Here is a 23,397-nt window from a genome sequence, read left to right as displayed (position 1 = left end):
CGGTAAAGAAATCCTGTGCAATATCCAGATTTTTTTTCTTATTCAATGCCAGTTAACAGAACTGCCTTTTGTTGTTTGAATTTTTTTTAATTTACTGAGATAAATTAGGTCTATTCAGATCAGGGACAGAGGAGGAAGGAGACAAAGGGCCTCATCAATGCCCTGGAAAGGACAAAAGAACCAAAAATTGTTCTTTGAAAAAATTGCCAAACACAGACCTTTTAAATTTACTCAGACTACTCTTAATGGGGCTTAAATCAGCATAACAATACAGTGCAAATATAATCTTCCTTTTAATTATATTTATCTTTCTTCACAGTCAACCTAATGTCTTTGTGTTGTCTTCCTGTCAATCTTCCTCATCACCTTGACTTAGATCTGAAGACACCATCACTGTAACTCGAATTTCAGATCTGCTTCATAGCCACTCACCTTGGGCTACTGTTCATGATGCTAAATGTAAACAAGCGTTTTTTGTTAGTGACCTTTTTATAAACCCTCTGGACACATGTGGTCATGAACATTTTCCATATCTACTGAAATATTCAAGAGAAAATATAATGAAGATTTGATGGGCTAACAGCTGAAATGTGTAGGGAGCCCAGTCTGGTATATATTATGAGCAGTACACACACAGAGTTTTTAGTTAATTAATTCTTACACGACAAAGCAAAATTTCTAATCAAGACCTTTCACTTAAAATGACCTGGGGCTTGTGTTTGGTGCAGCAGTTAAGACACTAACTAGGACACCCACACACATTATCAGAGCACCTGTGTTCAAGTCCTGCTTCTACTCCTGTTTTCAGGTTCCTGCTAATGCATGCCCTATGGGGCAGCAGGTACTTGGGTCCCTGCCCCACCGTAGGAGATCAGACAGAGTTCTGGGCTCTTGGCTTCAGCCTGGTCCAGCCTCAGTGGCTGTGGGCATTTGGGGAGTGAATCAGCAAATGGCAGACTCTCTCTCTCTCTCAGTCTCTCTCTCTCTTCCTCCCTTCCTCACTTCCCCTCACCATGTGTGTGTGTATGTGTGTGTGTGCACGCACGCACATTTCTCTCTGCCTTTCAAGTAACTCTAAATAAATAAATTTTAATTTAAAAAGTAAAATGAACATTGCAATTATAACTTACAGTGATATTTCAAAAGCCTTTGATCCCTTTCTTTTTTTTTCTTTCTTTTTTATTTTATTTTATTTTATTTATTTATTATTTTTTTTTGGACAGGCAGAGTGGATAGTGAGAGAGAGAGACAGAGAGAAAGGTCTTCCTTTGCTGTTGGTTCACCCTACAATGGCCGCTGCAGCCAGCGCATCATGCTGTTCCGAAGGCAGGAGCCAGGTGCTTCTCCTGGTCTCCCATGGGGTGCAGGGCCCAAGCACTTGGGCCATCCTCCACTGCACTCCCTGGCCACAGCAGAGAGCTGGCCTGGAAGAGGGGCAACCGGGATAGAATCCGGTGCCCCGACCGGGACTAGAACCCGGTGTGCCGGCGCCGCAAGGCAGAGGATTAGCCTGGTAAGCCATGGCACCGGCCTTTTTTTTTTTTTTTTTTTTTTTTTTTTTTTTGACAGGCAGAGTGGACAGTGAAAGAGAGAAACAGGGAGAAAGGTCTTCCTTTTTCATTGGTTCACCCTCCAATGGCCACTGAGGCCAGCGCACCACGCTGATCCGAAGGGCAGGAGCCAGGTGCTTCTCATAGTCTCCCTTACGGGTGCAGTGCCCAAGAAGTTGGGCCATCCTCCACTGCACTCCTGGGCCATAGCAGAGAGCTGGACTGGAAGAGGGGCAACAGGGACAGAATCCGGCGCCCCGACCGGGACTAGAACCTGGTGTGCCAGCACTGCAGGCGGAGGATTAGCCTATTGAGCCACGGCGCTGGCTTCTTTGATCCTTTTCTTGTAAAATGGTATTTAAAAAATGAAATCCTATGAGACATTCATAAGGAGACTGTTTCATTCATTAACCTTATTTGTGATTGAAAGAGTCTAAAAGATAAGCTCCTTTTTCCTTAAAACTTTCCAAGTAGTGTACCAGGCACCACATGAAAAAGAGTGAAAACATAAGACACTAACTTTATCCCGAAGGAGCTCTCCATCTACTTGAAAGATTAAAACAAACAGCACAAATTCTACAGGTACGTAGATTAGATCTGTATTTTATCTACAGAAAGGAGATATTAATAGGGCTAGAAAAACCAAAGCTGGTTTCTTGGAAAATATTACAAATGTAAATTAAGGAAAATGAATAACTTCAGAATTTTAATTCTGCTGTTAAAAAGAGTATCAGGTTTGAATCAGTATAACACAGACTTCTTAAAGAGAAGATTTTCAACTACCGGCAACACCTAGATTTGATTAAACTTCATTTAAGCTATGCAATTTTGGCATTTTATTTGTGAAACGCTGGATTTCTTTAAAGCAGTGTTGGAAAGAAAATTTGCTTAGTAGTTTAACTGGCATCTGAATTATTTAATAAACTGCAATTAGCTGTTCCCAAAATCATGAGAGCACAGTAATCCCCTTTCCCTTCTTCAGGCTTGGTGGCACTGGCCTGCCACTGAGTAGGGAGATATAAAGCCAAGTTTCTCCCTCCACCCACCACAAAGGATTCTTTTTCCCACAGATCCCAGAGTGCTCCAGTGGTCAGGAAAAAACAAGATTAATTCCAAAGCAGATAGGCCTTCATCCTTGACTCTGAAACATTTGAAGAGTGCCCGGGGGCCTCCAGGGGCTAGGTGGCAACAGAGATTCCTCAGCACTTTCTAGGTTTTCTACTTTGCTTAGTACCTGAACACACAGTCATCATCCAGGAATCACTGTAATTCATGACTTTTAATTGATTGCTGCTTGTCTCTTTGTACTGTTTAACAGATAAATAATTGCTGGGTGAGTTGATTTGAATTTCAGTTTTTGACAATTAAGTAAAACAAACAAAGAAGTCAAAGAGAAAAGTGGTACATCCTAATGTACATTATGGTGTAGTTATATCTTAATGCCAATTCATATTCAAAGAAGGCATTTGAGACAAGGACTTGAATGTAGGTAAGACAACTTGCTCATTCATCTTCATAGCCAAACATACAACGGTTTGCTCAATCAACCATGTGGAAATCCACAGCAATCTAAACTGAGCCTGCAGACATCCATATCACAGATCAACCTTCACAGAGCTCAGGAGAAGCTCTTACAAGGCAGAGATCTCTGGAGTTTCTATTTTGACAAACAGCAGCAAGTCTTTATGTTGACTTTATATGTATATCCATTCATTATATTGAATAAAAGTCTGCTTTGATTATCTTTGGAATTCCAGTGGAGAAAAGAATCACTATACATCCTCTATTAATTTCAGAACAACTAAAGTTTACAATGATTATCAAAATGGATAAAAATGGTGGCTTTAAAAATTATTTGGTACATCAGGTACTTTTCTGATTCAGACAGTAAATGAGAAAAACATTAAAATTGTCAGTCACAACATATACATTGTTATAGAAGCATAAAAGATAAAAAATATCAGAAACTAATTCTCCGATCACCATAATAGATACAAGCCTGATAACAGAAATATAAGTCTCTATTGTTTTTGCAACTTGGAAATAAACTTTTGTACCAGGAAATGAGAAATAAGAAAGCATGTACACAGTTCTTTCTTTCCATATGCAATTCTAGCCCAGCTTTCTCACAAAATGTGTGTTTCTAATTTAAGCACATAGGATTTGTTTGTTAAATGTGATTCTATTTAAGCTACAGGATGTGTTAGATTGTAGAAATACTCGCAGAAGTTTCTTCCTAATACACAGGTCTTGAGCAATTCCCAACAAAATCACAGATCTGGATGAGGGCCAGTGTTGAGGACCAACGCTGTCAGCATCAAATTCCTGAGACCAGGCAGAACTGGCCTGCTTTCTAAGCTAGAAATTGAACCATGTTCTTCCAATCACTGACCCTCTTTGATTAAATCCTACTTCCTAAATGAGCAGAACTAAAGCAACTACCAGAACACAGGCAGCAGAATGGAAGGAGAAAATATATTCCCCAAATTAAATTTCTTTAATGTCAGAATTCCGGAGTACAACTAAGAGGCACTGAGGGCATGAGAAAGAAGAAAAGAAAAAAATCTCTACAAATACTGTATGAATGATATTTTGATGCTGTACTTGATTAAAAACAATGGCATGAGGCCAGGGTTGTGGTGCAGCTGGTATAGCCACTGTCTGGGATGCCGGCATCCCATATGGGCACCAATTCACGTCCGTCCAAGCTGCTCCACTTCCACTCCGGCTCCCTGCTAATGTGTCTAAGAAAAGCAGCAGAAAATGGTCCCTGCCACCAATCTGGGAGACCCAGATGAAGTTCCTGGCTCTTGGCTTCAGCCTAGCCCAGTACCCGACATTGTGGCAGAAGACTCTCTCTCTCTCTCTCTCTCTCTCTCTCTCTCCCTTTTCTGTAACTCTGCCTTTCAAATAAATAACTAAATCATTTTTTTTAAAAAAATGACACTGGGGTGGGCATTTGGCCTAGCAGTTAAGATATAGGTTGAGATGCCCACACCCCAGGTCAGGCACCTGGATTCAACTCTCACCTTCAGCTCCTGATTTCAGCTTCCATCGATGTTGACCCTGGGAGGCCACAGTGATGACTCAGCTGGTTGGGTTCCTGGATTGTGTTCCCAGCTCCTAGCTTCATCTTTTCAGTCATTATGGGCATTTGGGGAGTGAATCAACAAATGGGAGAGAAATATTTCTCCCTCTCTCTAGCTCTCTCTCTCATGAATAATTTTTTAAGCCTTAAAAAAGGCACTAAACATTTCTTAGGCTATAAGCAAATACCAAAATATCTTGCCAGTCCAATCTTGCAAATCAACTCAATAAAAAGAATTGATTACACCAGCCATATCAATATCTAGACAAAACGACTTAAATGACAGAAATTGTCCACTAAATTAATTTTCTGTTTTAAGCTAGTCTGTATAATTTACATAGAATATCAAAAGAAATATAGTTTAAGGCAACAGTAACCGTCTGGCTTAAAAAGTTATTTAAACTTCGTATTTTGTTTCTTTCTGAATGAATTCTAATAAGAAGACACAACTGGAAGCACCATACATACCTAACAACTTTGGGAAAAGCAGTACATAGAACTGAAAACGGGTTAGAGACGGAGGACAGGAGGATGTCTGAGTCACAGGAAGTTGTCCGAGATGTAAAGCGGGAGCCCACGTAACAAAGGCAATGACATTCACTCCTGAGACTGGACTGGGTGCTACAACAGGAGTCATGGCTGCCACACATCTCTGATGACTCCAGGGGATGTAGTGGACCAGCTAACACTGAACGGCAATGATACTCATGGGAAGAAGCCATTCAGCAACTGTGATGGTCTCAACAATACAACAAAGGAAACCCACTATTTTTTTATTTTATTTTATTTTTTATTTATTTGACAGACAGAGTTAGACAGTGAGAGAGAGAGACAGAAAGAAAGGTCTTCCCTCTGTTGGTTCACCCCCCAAATGGCTGCCATGGACAGAGCTATGCCAATCCGAAGCCAGGAGCCAGGTGCCTCTTCCTGGTCTCCCACATGTGTGCAGGCGCCCAAGCATCTGGGCCATCCTCCACTGCACTCCCGGGCCACAGCAGAGAGCTGGACTGGAAGAGGAGCAACCGGGACTAGAACCCAGCATCCATATGGGAAGCCAGCGCTGCAGGCGTAGGATTAACCATGTGAGCCACGGTTACGAAACACAAAAATATAACAGAAACAGAATACAAAATTTGTCTAGGCAAATTTTACAGAACAAAAGCTAAAAAATAAAAATATGTATATGATACATGAAAATATACACATTGTGAATAATAAATCAAGGATCTCTGATGCACATGTAATAATCATTTCATAAGGAAAGAACAGAGCATGCAGAAGCACAAGCAGAAAAAAACAAAGAAAAGTTCTCTGAGATTAAAAAAAAAATGAGTCAGGTTAAAAGGACACAGGCAAAAAATAGTAAAACTCTTCCAACACTAAAATAATTTTCAATGATAATTATACAAACAATCATACAAAGGAAAAAATTAGATTTCAGACTTCTTTATAAAATTAATTGGAGAAAACAAAGTAGGATGAGATTGACAAAAACGTTTAAGGGAAAATAATTTTGGTGCAAGATTCAATAACCAACAAAATTACTGACCAAGAAAACTACAGTTACAAACATACAATGCTAAAAGCAAGCCTTCTCCTTCTCCTCCTTCATATTAAAAGTCTATAGCAGACCTAGAAATCATTCAAAATAACAAGCATTACAATGAAGATAACAGAATTGAAAATAAATTTCAGCTATCATAAAGACAATAAAGCAGAAAGTCTAATTCTACATCAATCTTAATCACTTATAGTATGGCCATGAAACTTTATTTTGCTGAATATATACTATGTTATAGGTAATGTACTAGGTTCTGCAAACACAATGATTGAGCAAAACAGACATTAGCCATAGCCTTGTGGAACTTCTGAAAAGGTCAAAAATAATATTAGAAACAGGAGAGATGTGAATTAAGAAAAATTATACAAATCTAAATCCCCAGTGTAGCTTTCCATCCCAGAATGGACACCTAAATACCTGCAGAACCAATCATCTCTCAAATAATAGTTACAAACTCTGGCCCAAACAAGAAAGACACTGCTTGAAGACAATAGAGAGCAGCCAAAAGAGGTAAATTCCAGGAGAGAATCAAGTTTTACAGAAAGGATGTGTTTCCCATTCATTTCACAGCTGCTAGCCTGATAAATCAACATAGTCTGTGCTATGCAAAGTAGCTGAAACTCTGACCCTAGGTCCATAGCTTTGCTAGTCTAAAGAACCAAAGGAGAGAGCCTTCTGGGAATGAGAAAGAGGAAGGAAGCCCCAGATGTTACGTACAAGTTCCAGCCAAATCTTTGGCTGACCTTGAATCATACATGTGTACAGTAAATTTCATGCAACCTCGCTAAGGATAAAAGAATCTAATTAAACTTTGAGATATCTCCCAGGAGAGAGTTTGAGGTTTGAGCCTGGTCAAGTTAATTCACACTAAAATGAAAACATCAACACTTTGCAGAGGTCTGTAACAGAAGGTGGAGCACCCCAAGCATAGCATTCACAGTGTTTGAGATACAATTCAATAATGCAGAGAGGGAAATGTGGCTTTCTGTCAAAAGGAATCAAAAGAGACAGACTCCAAGATAACAGACATGCTGGAATCACCCAACAAGAAATTTAAAGTTGTACATCAACAGTCAGAACAAGGGCCAATCAAGTCACTGTTTCTCACAGTGTCCATTTCACTTCAACAGGTCCTTTTCCAATTCAATCCTATCAAGGTGGCATGTACCAATGCCATCTTACTAGTCCAAGGGATCAATTTCAGTTCACAATTGATCACACTGATAGGTCTAAGAGTCAAAAGGATCACACAAACAAGACAGTGTCTGCGAATACTAACTGGTAGAATAAAAAAGGGAGAGAAACGATCCAACATGGGAAGCGGGATACACAGGAGACTCATACAATGGTAGATGTCCTAAACAGCACTCTGGCCTCAGAATCAGCCCTTAAGGCATGCAGATCCAGCTGAAGAGCCTATGAGAGTATTTTAGGCATGGAAAGCCAAGACACTCTGGAAAAACAAACAAACAAACAAACAAAAAACCTAAATGAAAGATCTCTGTGAGTAAGATCCCAGTAGAAAGAATGGGCCATCAAAGAAGGAGGTACCTTTCTCTGAAAGGAGGAGAGAACTTCCACTTTGACTATGACCTTGATAAGATTGATGTCCACGAACTCAAAAGGCTGCCATAGCCTTGGCAACTCATGACAAGAGCCTAGGGAAATTACTGACACCATAAACAAGAGTGTCAATTTGTTAAGTCAACAACAGGAGTCACTGTGGACTTACCCCTCATGTAGGATCTCTGTCCTTAATGTGTTATTCAATGTGAATTAATGCTATAACTAGTACTCAAACAGTATTTTACATTTTATGTTCTGTGTGGGTGCAAATTGTTGAAATCTTTACTTAATATATACTAAATTGATCTTCTGTATATAAAGATAATTGAAAATGAATCGATGTGAATGGAATGGGAGAGGGAGTGGGAGTTGGGAGGGTTGCGGGGGGGGGGAGGAAAGTTATAGGGGGGAGAAAGCCATTGTAATCCATAAGCTGTACTTTGGAAATTTATATTTACTAAATAAAAGTTAAAAAAAAGAAAAAAAAAAGAAATTTAAAGATGTTGTTATATTTTTCTTGAATATTTCCTTGAGAATTTAAATTCAGTACCAAACTTCTGCACTGAGAATTTGCTAATAATTAAAAATGGTAGAAAACTCAAATGAATCAATAAGCAGAAAAACATTAAAACTCTCCAAAATCCCATGTTGAAATGAGGTCAAATCATCACATAGCATCTAATATACAAGTTACTTAAACTATTCTAATACATACCAAAAGAAGAATTTCCCTACTTTTTCATAAAACTAGTATAATTGTAGTATTAAAAATAGGAGAATAATCATTATGTTCTTAAAACTGTCTATATGAAATACATGAAAACTGTTCCCTTGAAATAAAACAAATAATTTTAAAAATAAAAAATATTAGAATAAAATAAAACCATGAAATAGTAGGCCAATATAAATTTTTAAACACAAAGATAAACATATTACAAATTTAAGTAAATACAAGAAAATATTTCAAATAAAGTACACAAGAAACACATAAAAAGATATTCAATATCAATAATATTAGTGAAATACAAATTAAAGCTATGAGTTACCATTTGATATCCTTTAAAGCAGTTGTAATAAAAAATGAATAACAATAAAAACTGAAAATAACATGTTTTGGTGAAAGTATGGAGTAATTTACACCTTCAAAAATTGCTTTTAGGAATGTAAAATGGTGCAACCACTGTGAAAAGCATTTTGACAATTCCCCCAAAAAGTTAAACATAGAACTACTGTGTGACCCATCAGTTCCATTACTGGTTATATATTCAAAAGAGCTGAAAACAGGTGCTGAAAAAAACTGTATTCATGAATGTTCATAATAACATTTTTCACAGTAGCCACAAGGCGGAAACAAGACAAATATCCCTCGACTAGTGCGTGAATAAATAATATGTGGTATGTCCATACAAATGAATAGTTTTCAGCCATTAAAAAAAAAAATGATGTACTGATAATGTGGCAATGTGGCCAAACTTTGGACTCATTATGCTAAGTGAAAGGAGATACAATAGGCCACATAGTCCAAGATTTAAACTGTGTAAAATATCCACAACAGGAAAATCCATAGAGACACCCACTAGTGGTGGCCAGGGACTTAGGAGAGAGAGAGGAATGGGAAGTGACTGCTTAGTGGCCATGAGTTTCCTTTCCAAGTGATGAAAATGGTCCATATAAGATAGTACTGGTAGTTGCATAACACTGTGAATGTATTAAATGTCACTGAATTTTACACTTTCAAATGTGAATTTTTCCACAATAAAAAAAATACACTAAGACCACTGCTTTCTATATAACTGCATGACAAATAAAATAATAACATCTTATTTATACTATGAAGAATGTTTCAAAATCTTAGAATAAAACTGCTATGAAATTATTATAAAAGACTAAATTCTATTTAAAATTATTACTTTGATAATAGGGAAGATAAATCATGATTAAGAAAGGGAACATGGCCAGTGCCGTGGCTCAACGGGCTAATCCTCCGCCTAGCAGCACTGGCACACCAGGTTCTAGTCCCGGTTGGGGCGCCGGATTCTATCCCGGTTGCCCCTCTTCCAGGCCAGCTCTCTGCTATGGCCTGGGAGTGCAGTGGAGGATGGCCCAAGTCCTTGGGCTCTGCACCCGCATGGGAGACCAGGAGAAGCACCTGGCTCCTGCCCTTCAGATCAGCATGGTGCGCAGGCCGCGGCGGCCATTGGAGGGTGAACCAACGGCAAAAGGAAGACCTTTCTCTCTGTCTCTCTCTCCCTCATTGTCTACTCTGCCTGTCAAAAATAAAAAAATAAAATAAAAATTAAAAAAAAGATTTATATAAAAAGAAAGGGAACACAATTACACAAATGTCTAAGTAAAATCTGAAGAATATGTAATTACACATAAGCTGAAGATAAATCAGTAGGATAGGATAAAGGGTCCACAAAGACCCAGTAAGATTTTCTTTTCTAATAAAGGTAGAGGTTTAAACATGTGCAGAAAAATCATTTAGTAAATTATTAAGGAACAGCTAACCATTCAAAATGAACTTCAGATTATAAACCTGCAAATCAAACCAAAATAAACTATCAATGTATTGAAAGCAGAGAAACAAAAAATGAAAGGGCAAAAGTACTAGAAGAACAAGAGACATACAATAATATTAATTATTGCAGCTTGATAACAGTATTTCTTACACATGAAACAGAAGCTGTAACCAAAAATTACTGACTGGTTTGCTACTTTAAAAACTTAAAAGGCAAATAATGAACTTGGAAAAACCACTACTTTATAACAATTGATTTTATAATTATTTTTATGTATCAAAATTATCTGTCTTCTATCCAAAAACAGAAAATCAAAAGTGAAAAACCATTTAGAAAAATACAAATATCTACACATTAACAAAAGAAAGGAGACATATGTCCAAAAAAAGTAAGAAAAACATTTAACTACTGTCTTAATCAAATAACTAAACTATCTTTTCCCAATTAGATGACCAAAAAGTTGTACCGTGAATGCTAATAGTGGCTATCTCTGGACAGAAGAATTTGGAAGTTCTATTAAATTTGTTATATTTTTTTACAATGAAGTTTTATAGCTAAAGAAGACATTGTGACTTTTCAAAAAATTATATTAAATATAGTATTTTGCAATAAAATATTATTAGAAATAAAGAAGGTATTTTTTATCCAAACGAGCTCCTAAAGCATGGCAGGGACTCTCTCCAACCTATAGAGCCAACTGTCTGCAACTTTATTGCTTTGTCCTATCTCCTCTTCCCTCTCCTGACTTCCATCTCTCTCATTCATGTGATTTTTATTTTTCTTCTAGTTACTCGTTCTCTGCTGTTAACATAAATGCAAGCAGAACAAAGAAATATTATTACATAATAATAAAAACAACTACCACCACTGTTGCTATTGTTGCTGCTGTTGCTACAAAAATGCTGTTTTTTAGATCTTACTGAAGCACCTTCATCATCACTAATTAACCTCCTGACCTGGTCCCAAGCAGCACAAAGAAAATTAAGGAGAAAATGGAAAACATCTGAACTAAACATAGATGATTAGTGGGCAGCAATGATTGCACAAGGGTTTTAGAGCAGTTTGGTTGTTTTGTGCATTTACTATGTGCCAATTACTTGGTTATAAGATGATAGGGAGGTTAAATCATTTAATCTGACTGTATCTCAGTTCACAGATGTGCCAAATTAGCTTACACTAACTCCAAGGTCATAGCTAAGAGGTGGTGAGGCTGACTCACATCCCAGCCTGTAGTCTGAACAACTGCACTATTCTCAAGGGAAAGCTTGATTTGGGACCAGACGCAAAATGCTAAAATCATTGCTTTTCCATAATCCAATTGTGTGTCTCCCTCACCATCACACCCCAGCCACACTCCACCTCAGCATTCCACAGTCTGAATTTATTTGAGGATTCAATAGTTGAAGAGGAGTGTGGAAAACCACGTCCCTGTCTGCATAAAACCACAACGGTATCCACTCCTGTGTGGCATTAGCACCCTTACACCCAGGACACAGAACAGACAGAAGGACAAGTGAACACAGGCCATGAAAGATGGGTTTCCAAATCTCAAAAGACAAATCCTCCTATTGAATGAAGACTTCTTGGATAGAGATAAATGACACTGATATACCGGGTCAAATTGGACTGGCTATAATAAAAGCCTGAAAGGCTAAGCCAATGCAAATAAAGTTAAAACTGGCAACCCAATGGGACTTGGGGCACCAGCAACATTTTGAATTCTTCCTCTAGTGTTTTATGGCTTAATAGGAAGTCCAAAGAACGTTAAACCAGATTTTTAGATCCACGAGGGTATAAATTTGATCCACATGTTTCTGGCTCGTTTACACTTAAGTCATTCAAGTAATATTTTGTAAGCGCCGTCTCCATGTCTGCGATATCTTTGGGCATTTATATAAGTCTTTCCCCTCAAAAACAGGAAATCATGTTTTGCCCAAGAGTAACTGAACTTAAAATAACAAAGTCTCCCAGACCATCATGCTCATCCAAAGCAGCAGATTCTTGTGTAAAATTTCAACCCAGCAGTGTCTTATTTTAATTGATTGACCTTGCTGTGCCAGTTCCACATCATGTACTCCCATGGAGGAAGGCAATATTACATAACTGAGTCCAAGCCCATATATATCTCCTATACATAGCTCAATATACTTTCTATGTACATAAGGTTTAAACCAATGGGTTTCTGGAAGATTGTCCTAAGGCAGACACTGCAGAAAACAGACTTTGAGACAAAGATCTGCATGTAGGAAGTTTCTGAGGAGCGTGGAGTGTTCAGGGAAGCAAGATTGGGCAGAAGCAGAGAGTCCACAGCAGATGTCTCAGCAAGCTGTCAGTGTAAATGGCTCTTCGGAGATGTCCCAAATGAGACAAGAGGCCAAGCACCTACTATCCTCACATCCACTGACCCCAGAGACGTCTGCACGCAGACGGACCTTCATCATGGGCAAGGCAGCTGCCATTACTTGAAAGAAATTTCCCTGAGCAAGATTCATCTAAAGGGAGACCTGGGTGGGGTCCCACAGTGTCCATTAAAAGGGTCTGTTAAGGGTTTTTTGAAAATAAATTCCCAAGAACATGAAATCTACCAGTTAGTCTGAGGAGCAATACAAATCGAGGCAGCTGGTAAAGGCAAGGCAAAAGCAAACCCGTTTTTCAGACCAGCTTCAACATCTCACTCCGATTTCATTTTATGACAATAAATATGCAATGTCTTTACTCAAAGAAATTCCCTGCTGTTGTTCCTGACATGATTCCTTCAATGACAAAACACCAATAAAAACTAAATACATTATGGAGGAGGGAAGAAGTACAGCAGAGGGAAAAGCACTGCTGAAGACTACGGAGCAAACTTCATATAAATTTCTACTGTCTAAAATATTCCTGTGCTCTCAGTGCTTCCCATTCAATACTTGGATCAATAATTTATTCATTCAATAAAGATTAATAGTCCACTTGTTTTAGAAATTAAACACAAAATACTAACAAAGGACCTAGTTGTCAAAAATCACTGTGACTAATAGAGGAAATAATATTTAAACAAATCATTGTAATATTACATAAATAAAATACCAACTTTATATATCCACGAAAGTTCTCCAGATGCTGACAAAATTTCTAAATTCTAGCCCAAGATTCTAACCATAGAACGTTCAGGATTCCCCAGGAGTCTACTTCCAAATGAGATTCTCTTAGAGAATCTCTGAATAGAGGCTTTTCTGAGTTCTCAACTCTAACATCTCTCTAATTCAAATCAGAAATCAGGAAAATGCTCAAGATCAGTAGCCATCAGGGAAATGCAAGTGAAAACCACAATGAGGTTTCATCTCACCCCAGTTGGAATGGCTATCATCCAAAAATCCAAAAGAATAACACATGCTGTCAAGGATGTAGAGCAAAAGGTATCCTAATACACTGCCGATGGGAATGTAAACTAGTACAACCATGACAGAATACAGTATGGAGATTCCTTAGAAATCTGAAAATTGATTTGCCTTATGACTCAGCCATTCTGCTCCTGGGAATTTGCTCAAAGGAAATGAAATCAGCATATGAGTTATCTATATCCCTATGTTTACAGTAGCTCAATTCACAAGAGCTAAGATATGGAATCAACCCAGATGTCCATCAACTGATGCCTGGGTAAAGAAAATGTGTTATTTATACGCAATGGAATACTACCCAGGCATAAAAAAGAATGATATCTTGTCTTCTGCAACAAAATGGATGCAACTAGCGATCATTATGTTTAGTGAAATGAGCCAGTCCCAAAAAGACAAATATCATATGTTTTCTCTGATATGTGATATTTAATATGGAATACAAGAAAAATGTATCTTATGATATGACTATTGTTTATAGCCCTTGTTTATATTCCTGTGGAACAATGGTCTTTCTACTTTTTATTGGTTAACACTATAAGTAGTTTGCATTAAGTCTGTGATTATAAACTGAAATTATGTTACTGTAAAAATTAAAGGAAAAAAAGGAAGAAAGGAAGGAGGGGGAATTGAAGGAGAGAGATAGGGAAGTATGGTTATTTTCTTAGAATTATATCTATGAAATACATGAAATCTGTTCTCTTTATATTAATTTAAAAATTTTTAAAGAACTATTAGAGGTTTTCCTGAGGCCTTCCAACTAGATCCCAACCTCAACAGCAGAGTAAATCCAAAGTGGAAACCAGTGAAATTGCAAACTGAGCCTCACTGACATGGGATCCACTCAGCAAATACTGATGGACCCCATTATGTGCCAGGCATGAATCCAGGAACATAGAACTTGACTATAAACAAGGTCCCCTTCCTCAGGGAGTTTACACGCTAAGGCAAATGCCAATCAGCAACCAGATAAACCAAGAAATGCATACTGTGTTATTATATGGAGCTAACTGCTTTGAGGGAGATAAAGCAAAAGAAAGGGAGAGAGAGAAGAGAAAGGGTTCTTTTGAAGACAGTCTAAATAGAGAAGGTGATCTCTGAACAACCAGAAAAGAAAGGGGAAAAGTCACAGGAAGGCTGTGAGGAGATTGCATATGCCAGGCAAAAGAATACCAAGGCTCTAGAAAAGGATGTACTCTCAAATCTCCCAGAAACTCTCCTCCACCAGATAGTCCACCCAAACTCAAAAGCAGAGTCCCATAATTTAAGCCACATCTCTAAAATGTGTTCTTTTCTGGATATCAATTTAAAGTTGTGTGGGTCATAATTAAGACCTTCACAGAAGTAGATCCAAGGTGTCATCAGGTCCTGTGTCCAGACAACTGCATTGCTGTTTTCAGTTCCCAAACAACAGGAAAACCTTGCTTCACAAAAGAACTTCCCAAAGCAATATCTTTCAAAATCAGTAGCTATCCAATAAAACAAGAGATCTACTTCCCAAGATCTAAACCTATAAAAGAAGTCCATCATGTTTTTAATTTTAGAATACAACCCATTGGCAACACTCTTTTCAAAAATTTTTATGTATTTATTTGTGAGACAGAGAGTGAGAAATAGAGAACACAAGCTGGCGCTGTGGCATAATAGGCTAAGTCTCCACCTTCAGCATCCCATATGGGTGCCAGTTTATGTCCTGGCTGCTCCTCTTCTGATCCAGCTCTCTGCTTATGGCCTGGGAAAGCAGTAGAAGATGGCCCAAGTGCTTGGGCCCCTGCACCCACGTGGGAGACCCAGAAGAAGCTGCTGGCTCCTGGCTTTGGATAGGCCCAGCTCTGGCCATTGCAGCCATTTGGGCAGTGAACCAGCGGATGAAAGACCTCTCTCTCCATCTCTCCCTCTCTCTGACTATAACTCTACCTCTCAAAAAACAAATAAAATCTTCTAAAAAGAGAAGGAAATAGAGAACACATAAGTGAGCACACTACCATCTGATGGTTCACCCTTACCCCTCAAATACAACCAATGGCTGGGGGTTAAGCAGGGTCCAAAGGCAGGGACTGAGAATACAGTCCAGGTTTATCAAATGAGTGGCAGTAATTCAATTACTTGAGCCATCAGCTCTGCCACCCAGGGCCTCCATTAGCAGGAAACTGGAATCAGGAGCCAGATCTAGCGATCATATCTAGGTACTCTCATGTGCTACTTGAATGTCTTAACAGCTAGACTAAATAATTCTTCCCCCAAAAGCCCTCTTATTTGATGCATTCAGATCCAGTGGTGGATCGGTTAACTGATATTTTTCTAACTTGAAGAATAATTTAACAGTTGTGTGTGTATTTCTCTGAGTGTCTGTATTTGTTTATCTATATATGCACATATAAACAGACATATACACCGTTATATATGTGCATAAACACATACTATATAATATGTATGTGCACACACTATGAATACAAGGGAGCTTCAAAAATTTCATGGAAAGTAGAATTAAAGATAGTGGAAATTTTTTATGAACCTTTATGTACATGTATGTTCATTTTCCACATTTTCTTTTCAATTAAAATGTATAAACATGCATCCATTTATCACCCCTTTTAGTGGAAAGGAAAGTGCTCAAGACAACATAAAAAGTTTCTCACTTTATCACTCTACAATATAACAATAAAGGTCAGCATTTAAAAATAATCTTCACTTAATAGAATGTTCTGTGATGTTGTGTCTGTTGTTCCATCACCTGACGTTAAGCCTCATAAGAGCTGGCCACTACAATCTCAACACCTTTAGTAAACCTGAGTCAGATTTCAATTAGCCAATCAGTTCCTTGATCTGTTTCTGACAGAGACCTTAGTAGCCAGATGATATTTAACGACACTGACTGGAAATCTTGGCTTAAGAGAAACAACCTCAGAAAAATCCACTTAGACTCTACATGGAGAACACATTTCCAGGGTAAACTCACCTACATAAGAAATCATTTTACCCTGCACGTACTTCACACCTCTTTTCCCAATACAAAATGATCCTCCATCCTAAAAGACTGGTAGAACAAATGTGTGGCCTTCTAGTAAAAGATAGCTGAAGTTTAGTAGTGTCATAATAAGCCGATAGTGGCTGACGTAAGAATTGGTTTAAAAATTACCATTAGGTTTCAGTATTTGCTTAGTTCTTACCTACAAAACTCAGAATCCACATTCTGGTCAATCATTTCCAATCTCTTGACATTCATACTACTTAAGTTACAGTCAACCAGTCAACAAGTATTTAGTGCTGTGCCAATTTGGTGAAATATGCTTAGCAATAATAATAATTTCCTTTTAAAGTTACATATTCTAGAATCGCAACATTAAAAATGCAAACATTACACACATAAAGGCAGAGGAAAATATTAAGAAAATGTTACTTGAAAGTTCTGGCAAGTGTCCTTTTTCTCCTCCCAATAGAAACATCAAGAGAATGTCTTCAGTACTTAATTATGAAAGAAGAGTTCCACCCCAGAAGTAAAAGAGACCACTTCGTAAGTGCTATTTGACTCTCAAAGACTTTTGGAATTAACTTCTTGCTAAGTGAAAGTATAAGTTCACAAGTGCTTATTGTTCCTCCTTGCCATTTTCACCTGGGATTATAATTAAATGAGTTTCTATGAATTAGCCATATTTACAACTGTGAAAGCCAGGCATTGTTCAAGTTTAAAATGAAGTCATCAACAAATTATATCTTAAATAAATATGATGCTTGCACTACAATCCTAAGTCTCAACGGTTGAGGGGTTAGTGCACGGAGCACATTTTCCTCCTTTGGAAAAATAAAATATATTAAATTCTTTAAAAGTCACATGAGATTTTTAGGGCAGTGAACTATTATTCACCATAATGGTGAACACATGTCATTATACATTTGTCAAAACCCACAGAATGTACAATACAAAGGAAGAACCCTAATGTATACTGTAGACTTTAATTAATAATAATACATCAGCATTGGCTCATCATTTGCAACAGATGTGCCAGCACAAAGCCAGATGCTAATGTTAAGGATAACTGGGAGGGGAAAGATGTATGTGGACTCTGTATTTGCCACTCTTTGTATTTTCTTTTTTTTAAACCTAAAATTACTCCCCGAAAAAGTCTGCAAAATAGAAAAACTTAAACAAACACAACATTTTAGCTTTGTACCAGAGGGGCTAAAAATCAACATTAATAAGTATCCCTTTCTATATTACCTGTAAATTGAAGTAGTTTTAGAAATTTACACCACTATTAATAAGTGTTGTCCTAGTACATCAATTAAGCACAGACATCATCTGTACCTTACTCATTTCCTCTTTGTAGTGTAGGCACCCTTTAACTTTGTTCCAGTTTGAGACTTGAAAATGACATTCGACACAGGCCTCTGTGGGCAAATGTTCACTCAAGTCGCAGAACAAACAACTCATTCTCATCAATCATAGAGAAAACGCACATAGTACAAAGTAGGGACTAATCCAGAAGCTTTCACCATTAGAGGACATCTGAGGGAGTCTAGAATCTATGGGTTTCAGAAGTATTTTTAAAAGTAGGGATGGCTCAGTCTTCAATACCTATATAAATCCTCCTAGACACATAAGGAGAAAAAGGAGAAATGTTTAACTGAGCTATTAGTGGTGGGTGATATTTTGGTATTCTCAAGTCTGGTGTTTTGTTGTTTTGTTTTAACTAAGATTCCCTTTATGCCTATCTGATGGCATAATCCTTACGGTAACTATATCCAAACCACAAAAGTTATAATCTTTTAGTCAGAAACTACCATGAAGATTCAAGTCTCCACAAAAGAAACCAGGAATACAAAGAATGTTTGAAACAACCCAAAAGATAAATTTGTCCAGGAGTATCCGTGGCATATCTACTATGCATCTAACACAGAAACAATTTTCACACTTAAAAGTATTATGGAAGTATTAATACACTGGTACCAGAAGGGATCAATAATTCATAAAATCCAAGCAAACCTCAGAAAATATTTCATAAAAATAAACTATGCTTCTGCTAGGAAATAAATTCAAAATATTAATTGGATTACAATGAGTATTCTAACAGTGCAAGAAACCAGAAACCCAGAAAAGGAAATTAGAGAAAAACATAAATCAAAATATCCAAGGCAAGATTCTGATATTTTGCTTCCTTCTATAGCCCTATGGTGGGTGATCTATCACTCCTATTTCTCAAAAGAAATACAAACCAAAGTGAAAACGATTCTCCCTGGTGTCCAGATTGTTTTCCATTTGGTTCATCATACCGAGTGTTTTTAAGGTAACCTGCAGAGCTGTGACTTTCATCTTAAAAGTCTTCAAATATGTTTAGCCACTGCTTTTTTTCTTCACTTTCTTTGTATTCCTTTCAAAACTGTCAAATTAATATCAATTCACTCAGACTTAATTTTTGTTTTTAAAAACTTGCTTATTTCAAAACTTAGGAAAAGAAGAAACATTCCTATCAGGAAATTCCCTTGATCAAGTTATATAAATTAAATTCCTCAAAAATGAATACTGAAATGCTTCCAAGTTTTAGTACCAATCTCTGTTACTGAATTCAAACAGCTATGCTACAAGCACAGAGCAGACCCTTGCTTGAGTTTCCCCAAGGCCCCCTAAATGGACAAGCAGACCTCAAAAGGTTCACTTGTCATTAACAGCCTCATTCTCCCCTTGGAGAACAACCTGGGAAAAAAATTAAATGATTTAACAATTTAAAACAAGAAGATAAATTTTAATTATGAAGCAATAACATAAAGAAGCATTAGAAAAGTAGACATCCTTTATAAAATCAACTCTAGCACAAAATCTAATTGCTGCAGCAACTTGCATAAACTTTTGTGTGTATCAAAATCATTTAGATTGTTTCTTAAAACTAGCAACAATTTTTAGAAAAGGTGACTTTTGGGGCCTGGTAACAACCACCTTCATTCTATCATGTAAGTTTTAACTCTAACCCTGGTGTCACCTCTACTTTTGCCCATGTCCACCTTTGTATCACCTGTATCACCTGAATCACTATATCTGGGTGCTAGCCCACTTCGCCGTCATATAGAAAAGGAAAGAAAGCAATCTTTGCTGTCACTTGCACCTGATACAAAAGGATTTCTTTTTCTCTTTCATAGCATCTTGTCACTCTTTCTGTCGTAAAGTCAAATGTCTCCATCAGAAAGTAAAATCTATCATAAGTATGATTTTTTTGTTTTCTATATGGAAGGTAATATGAATGATGTGTTTGTGGTTAATTGTTTAATGTTGGCCTTCACTTCCAAATAAATTTACCAAGCTATCACATATTAATTTTTTTCAAAAAACAAAAAGGAATGAAAAGAGAAAAATCTCTGGCTCTCCTTTAATCAGACCTCTCTGCACCAACAGCACAGTCCCCAGGTGAGTGAATCAGTGGTTTTCTCATTTCAACTACCCATATAGTTCACTGGAACTATCCAACTGTCTCAAGTCATCCCCAATCTGCAAGTCCATACCTGATTGTTACATGCTCAGAAGAACTCAGTAGCTAATCTGCACATCTACAAATTAAAAGTGTGTGTGATTTTCTAACAGAACCTGCTGAGGTCCATCCTAATGTTTTTTCACATATTAGAAACTAATCATATTCAGTATATGGGAAATATATTTCAGTTAAAAATACATCATACCACAAGCAGGTGACATCATGGTTACAGCTGTTTAACAACACTCATTTCAATTTAGGGCTTATGTGGAAAAAAAAAAAAAAACCCGTATGTGTCATATATGGCTTCATTCTAAGCCAGAGTGGAGTACTGAAAAAAACATATTGAGCAGGAGTAAACTCTAATATTGAACTACCAGACCAACAGCTGAAAAAGACAACAACCTCTATTGAATATGAACCAGCTCAAAAAAAGCAGAAACTGTCAAAACTTTAGACTCTTACCAGAAATGGACTCCAGCAAATGCAGGAGACACACATTATAGCCAGGAGTTGGATGACCATTTCTAAATGATGAGACCTGCCTTGTCTGTGTTGCTGACTCTTAAATTTAACCCTTAAAAGTATAATTCCTGTGATGGCATTGCACAAGAATGAAACACCAAGGGCTAAGAACCCCAGAAAAGAAAAAAGCAGAAGATAAAATCTATCTTCCCAGTCTTCAACGTGCTCAGTGTTGTAGAAACACCAGGTCCTTGACGCTTGAATTTTATAGTCTCGGTGCCCAAGGATGGGTAACAAAGCTATGAAAACGGCAAACAAGCACACGCCACTCAACACGATTTTCACATGCTTGGATGTAATTTTCGTAGAATGAAATATGGGTTTGGTGACTCCAATACATCGCTCAATGGCCATCACACTGCCTAGAAAAAGTGGGCACAGGCCAGAGAATACCATGCAGATACCAAAAATACTGCACAGGACATTTGACTGATCAAAGCGGATCCAATCCTTATCAGATGCATATACAAACACTGCTATTGCTCCATTGATGAGATGTCCGAAGAAGTCTGTGATTACCAGGCCACTGGCTAAAAGCAGAAACGACGCTTTGGACTTCTGTCTAAACCTCTGATAGGCCTTCATGAGAATGGCAATGGCAAGGCTGTTTGATAGGATTCCCACTGTCATGAAGATTATTGAAAAAAATACAGAAATCCGGTTTTCCGTCTGGCAGGTTGTGTTTGAAAGGAGCCCAGCTGCAGGAGATACTGGCTGTTTGGAATTGTTCATGGACATTGTCGTGGAGATAAATGCTGGCCCCTCCAGTCATCTCCCTCTCAGAACGGTGCAGGCTTGCAGTCCAGACATCTGTAGCATAAAGAGAAAGGAATTATAAATACCGCATTACTGCTCATCTGACATTTAAGGCTGAAGTGCCCCAGTATCCTGTGGTGGGGTTGGACGGATCCAGCCTATCACAAGCAAGGTTGCATCATACTGAAGGCAGCACCCAACTGCCTGTGGTTCCACGTTTCATTTTCAAGGTAAAGAAGCTGCCAGATTGGAGACCTCCTGGTTAACTTTTGTGGCCCCTCTGCAAATAGGCACCCCCTACATGTCCTGACACCACGGAGACCTTAAAACTTTTAAGGTTTACAGACTCACTAACAAGGTTAGATTCTTAGCCAGTAAGGATTTTTAAGCATAATGATGCTTTTAAGTAATCGAATGACCTTTTTAAGTTTCTGCTGTTTCCTCTGATGTGATGGGCGTGGCCCCAGACTGCAGATTGTTGCACTTGTTGGTCAGGCAGAGGTAGGTAACAACCTTTTCCAAACTTTGGGAGGGGGACCATTAAGCTCCGTGGTGTTAAATGGTGCTTTTCTGAACACGCTTTTAAAAACCTGCCGTAACAGCAAATCACCCACGCACGGACCCATGGGAGGCCGAGGGGTGAGTTGCTGCCAAGGTGCAGCTACCACCGTGCAGAAATGCCAAGCAGGCAACGCGGAAGAGGCCGGTTGCGCTCATTCTGTGCACATCTACCCACGCACTGTTCCTTTCACAGCTCCAAAGTAGCAAGGTCCAATGCTAAGTATTTCTGTGTCGCTCTCTCCCCAGGGGTTGAGGCCTGAGTCACAGACACTGGATACACGCGACCACAGCCACCCCACCCGCGCTAATTCGATTGGCGTTTTCCCGAGCCGCTTTCCGGGAGGCTGGGAATTCCGGAGCCAGCCTTTCCTGGGACTGGCCAGACTCGGGGCCGCCTGTGCTGCCTCCAGGGCGGCCGCTTCCTCCAGGTCTTACTCACAGATTGACTTTCGCCAGTTACTACCCCTGTTGCCCCCAGGCCTCTGCTTGCAACATCCTCTCCAAGCCTCTTTACTTGCCCAAACTTTCTGCAATTGCTCAAACACCAGAGGGTTGTTCTCCTTCCCACCCTGGGGGCGCCCAAGGCCTCTGCGGGCCCAGGTCCGGGAGTGTCGCCCGCAGGCCACTACCAGGAGGAAAGGGAGACGGGCATCTCTCCCAGTCTGTGCCCATTTCCCTCCTCTGAGACCCTTCAACCCCAGCCCTCAACTGCGCCGCGCGGGATCCGGACAGCTCAGCCCGAGCGCCCTTCCCCTCCTATGCAGCTACCCCACCAGCTTGGGAAGCCGGTCCAAACTTGTTGCCCAGCGCCGCCGGCTGCAGTTATCCGACCCGCGGGTGGGTGGGTTAAACCCGGATCTGGTTGAGCATCCGGGGGCTGACTCGTGGGACTCCTGCCCCTGGGAAGGTGGTTACCTGGGCATCCCGGGCCGCCTGCTGAGCAGAGGAGCCCGCCGCTCGGTGCGCCATGGCGCACCCGGCCCCGCGCCGCCGCCGCCGCCGCCGCAGGTTCCCCCGAGTGCAGCGCAGCGCCCCTGCTAGGGCTCCGGCTTGCCTCTCGCCGCTGGCGCCGCCGTGCTCGCTCCCCAATCGCGGAACCTGCCTGGAGCGCTTCGCGGCTCCGACCGCTCTGCACCTAGCAGCGCTCCAGCCTGGGCGGAGTGGAGGGCGCTGGTGACCTCCGCCCCTTCCTCTTCTCTCTCCTCTCCGCCCCCTTTTTCACTGGTCCCGGTGCCGGACCGAGAGACTGGAGGGCACAGCGCTCGGATGCTCCGGGCACTCCCTCAGCAACAGTGCCCTCAGCAGCCAGGCCGGCTAGGGAAAGTTTGTTTTAAACTCGGTTTCAAGTGCGAGGGGCTGTCTCTGAGCGCGAAAGAGCAGTGGAAAGGCCTTAACGGGTGTGCGGATGTCTGATTGAAATTTGCATCCTT

The 23,397-nt window shown here is 39.4% G+C and overlaps 1 protein-coding gene across 1 annotated transcript in view; it reads right to left on the bottom strand.

Annotated features, from left to right (window-relative positions):
- Window positions 1-22,959, bottom strand: part of PTGFR (prostaglandin F receptor) — a 55,629-nt gene extending 32,670 nt beyond the window's left edge. Inside the window, exons 1-2 of the mRNA XM_062191609.1 lie at window positions 22,883-22,959; window positions 20,591-21,460 (exon numbers count right to left, since the gene is read on the bottom strand). Coding sequence (XP_062047593.1) covers window positions 20,591-21,388 — 798 coding nt within the window. The 5' untranslated portion in view covers window positions 21,389-21,460; window positions 22,883-22,959. The remainder of the gene's footprint in view (window positions 1-20,590; window positions 21,461-22,882) is intronic.
- Window positions 22,960-23,397: the final 438 nt, after the last annotated feature.

The sequence above is a fragment of the Lepus europaeus genome, chromosome 5, assembly GCF_033115175.1.
Source record: "Lepus europaeus isolate LE1 chromosome 5, mLepTim1.pri, whole genome shotgun sequence".
Classification (NCBI taxonomy): Eukaryota; Metazoa; Chordata; class Mammalia; order Lagomorpha; family Leporidae; genus Lepus; species Lepus europaeus.
Note: the sequence above shows the minus strand (reverse complement) of the source record. Positions and strands in the feature narration are given on the sequence as shown.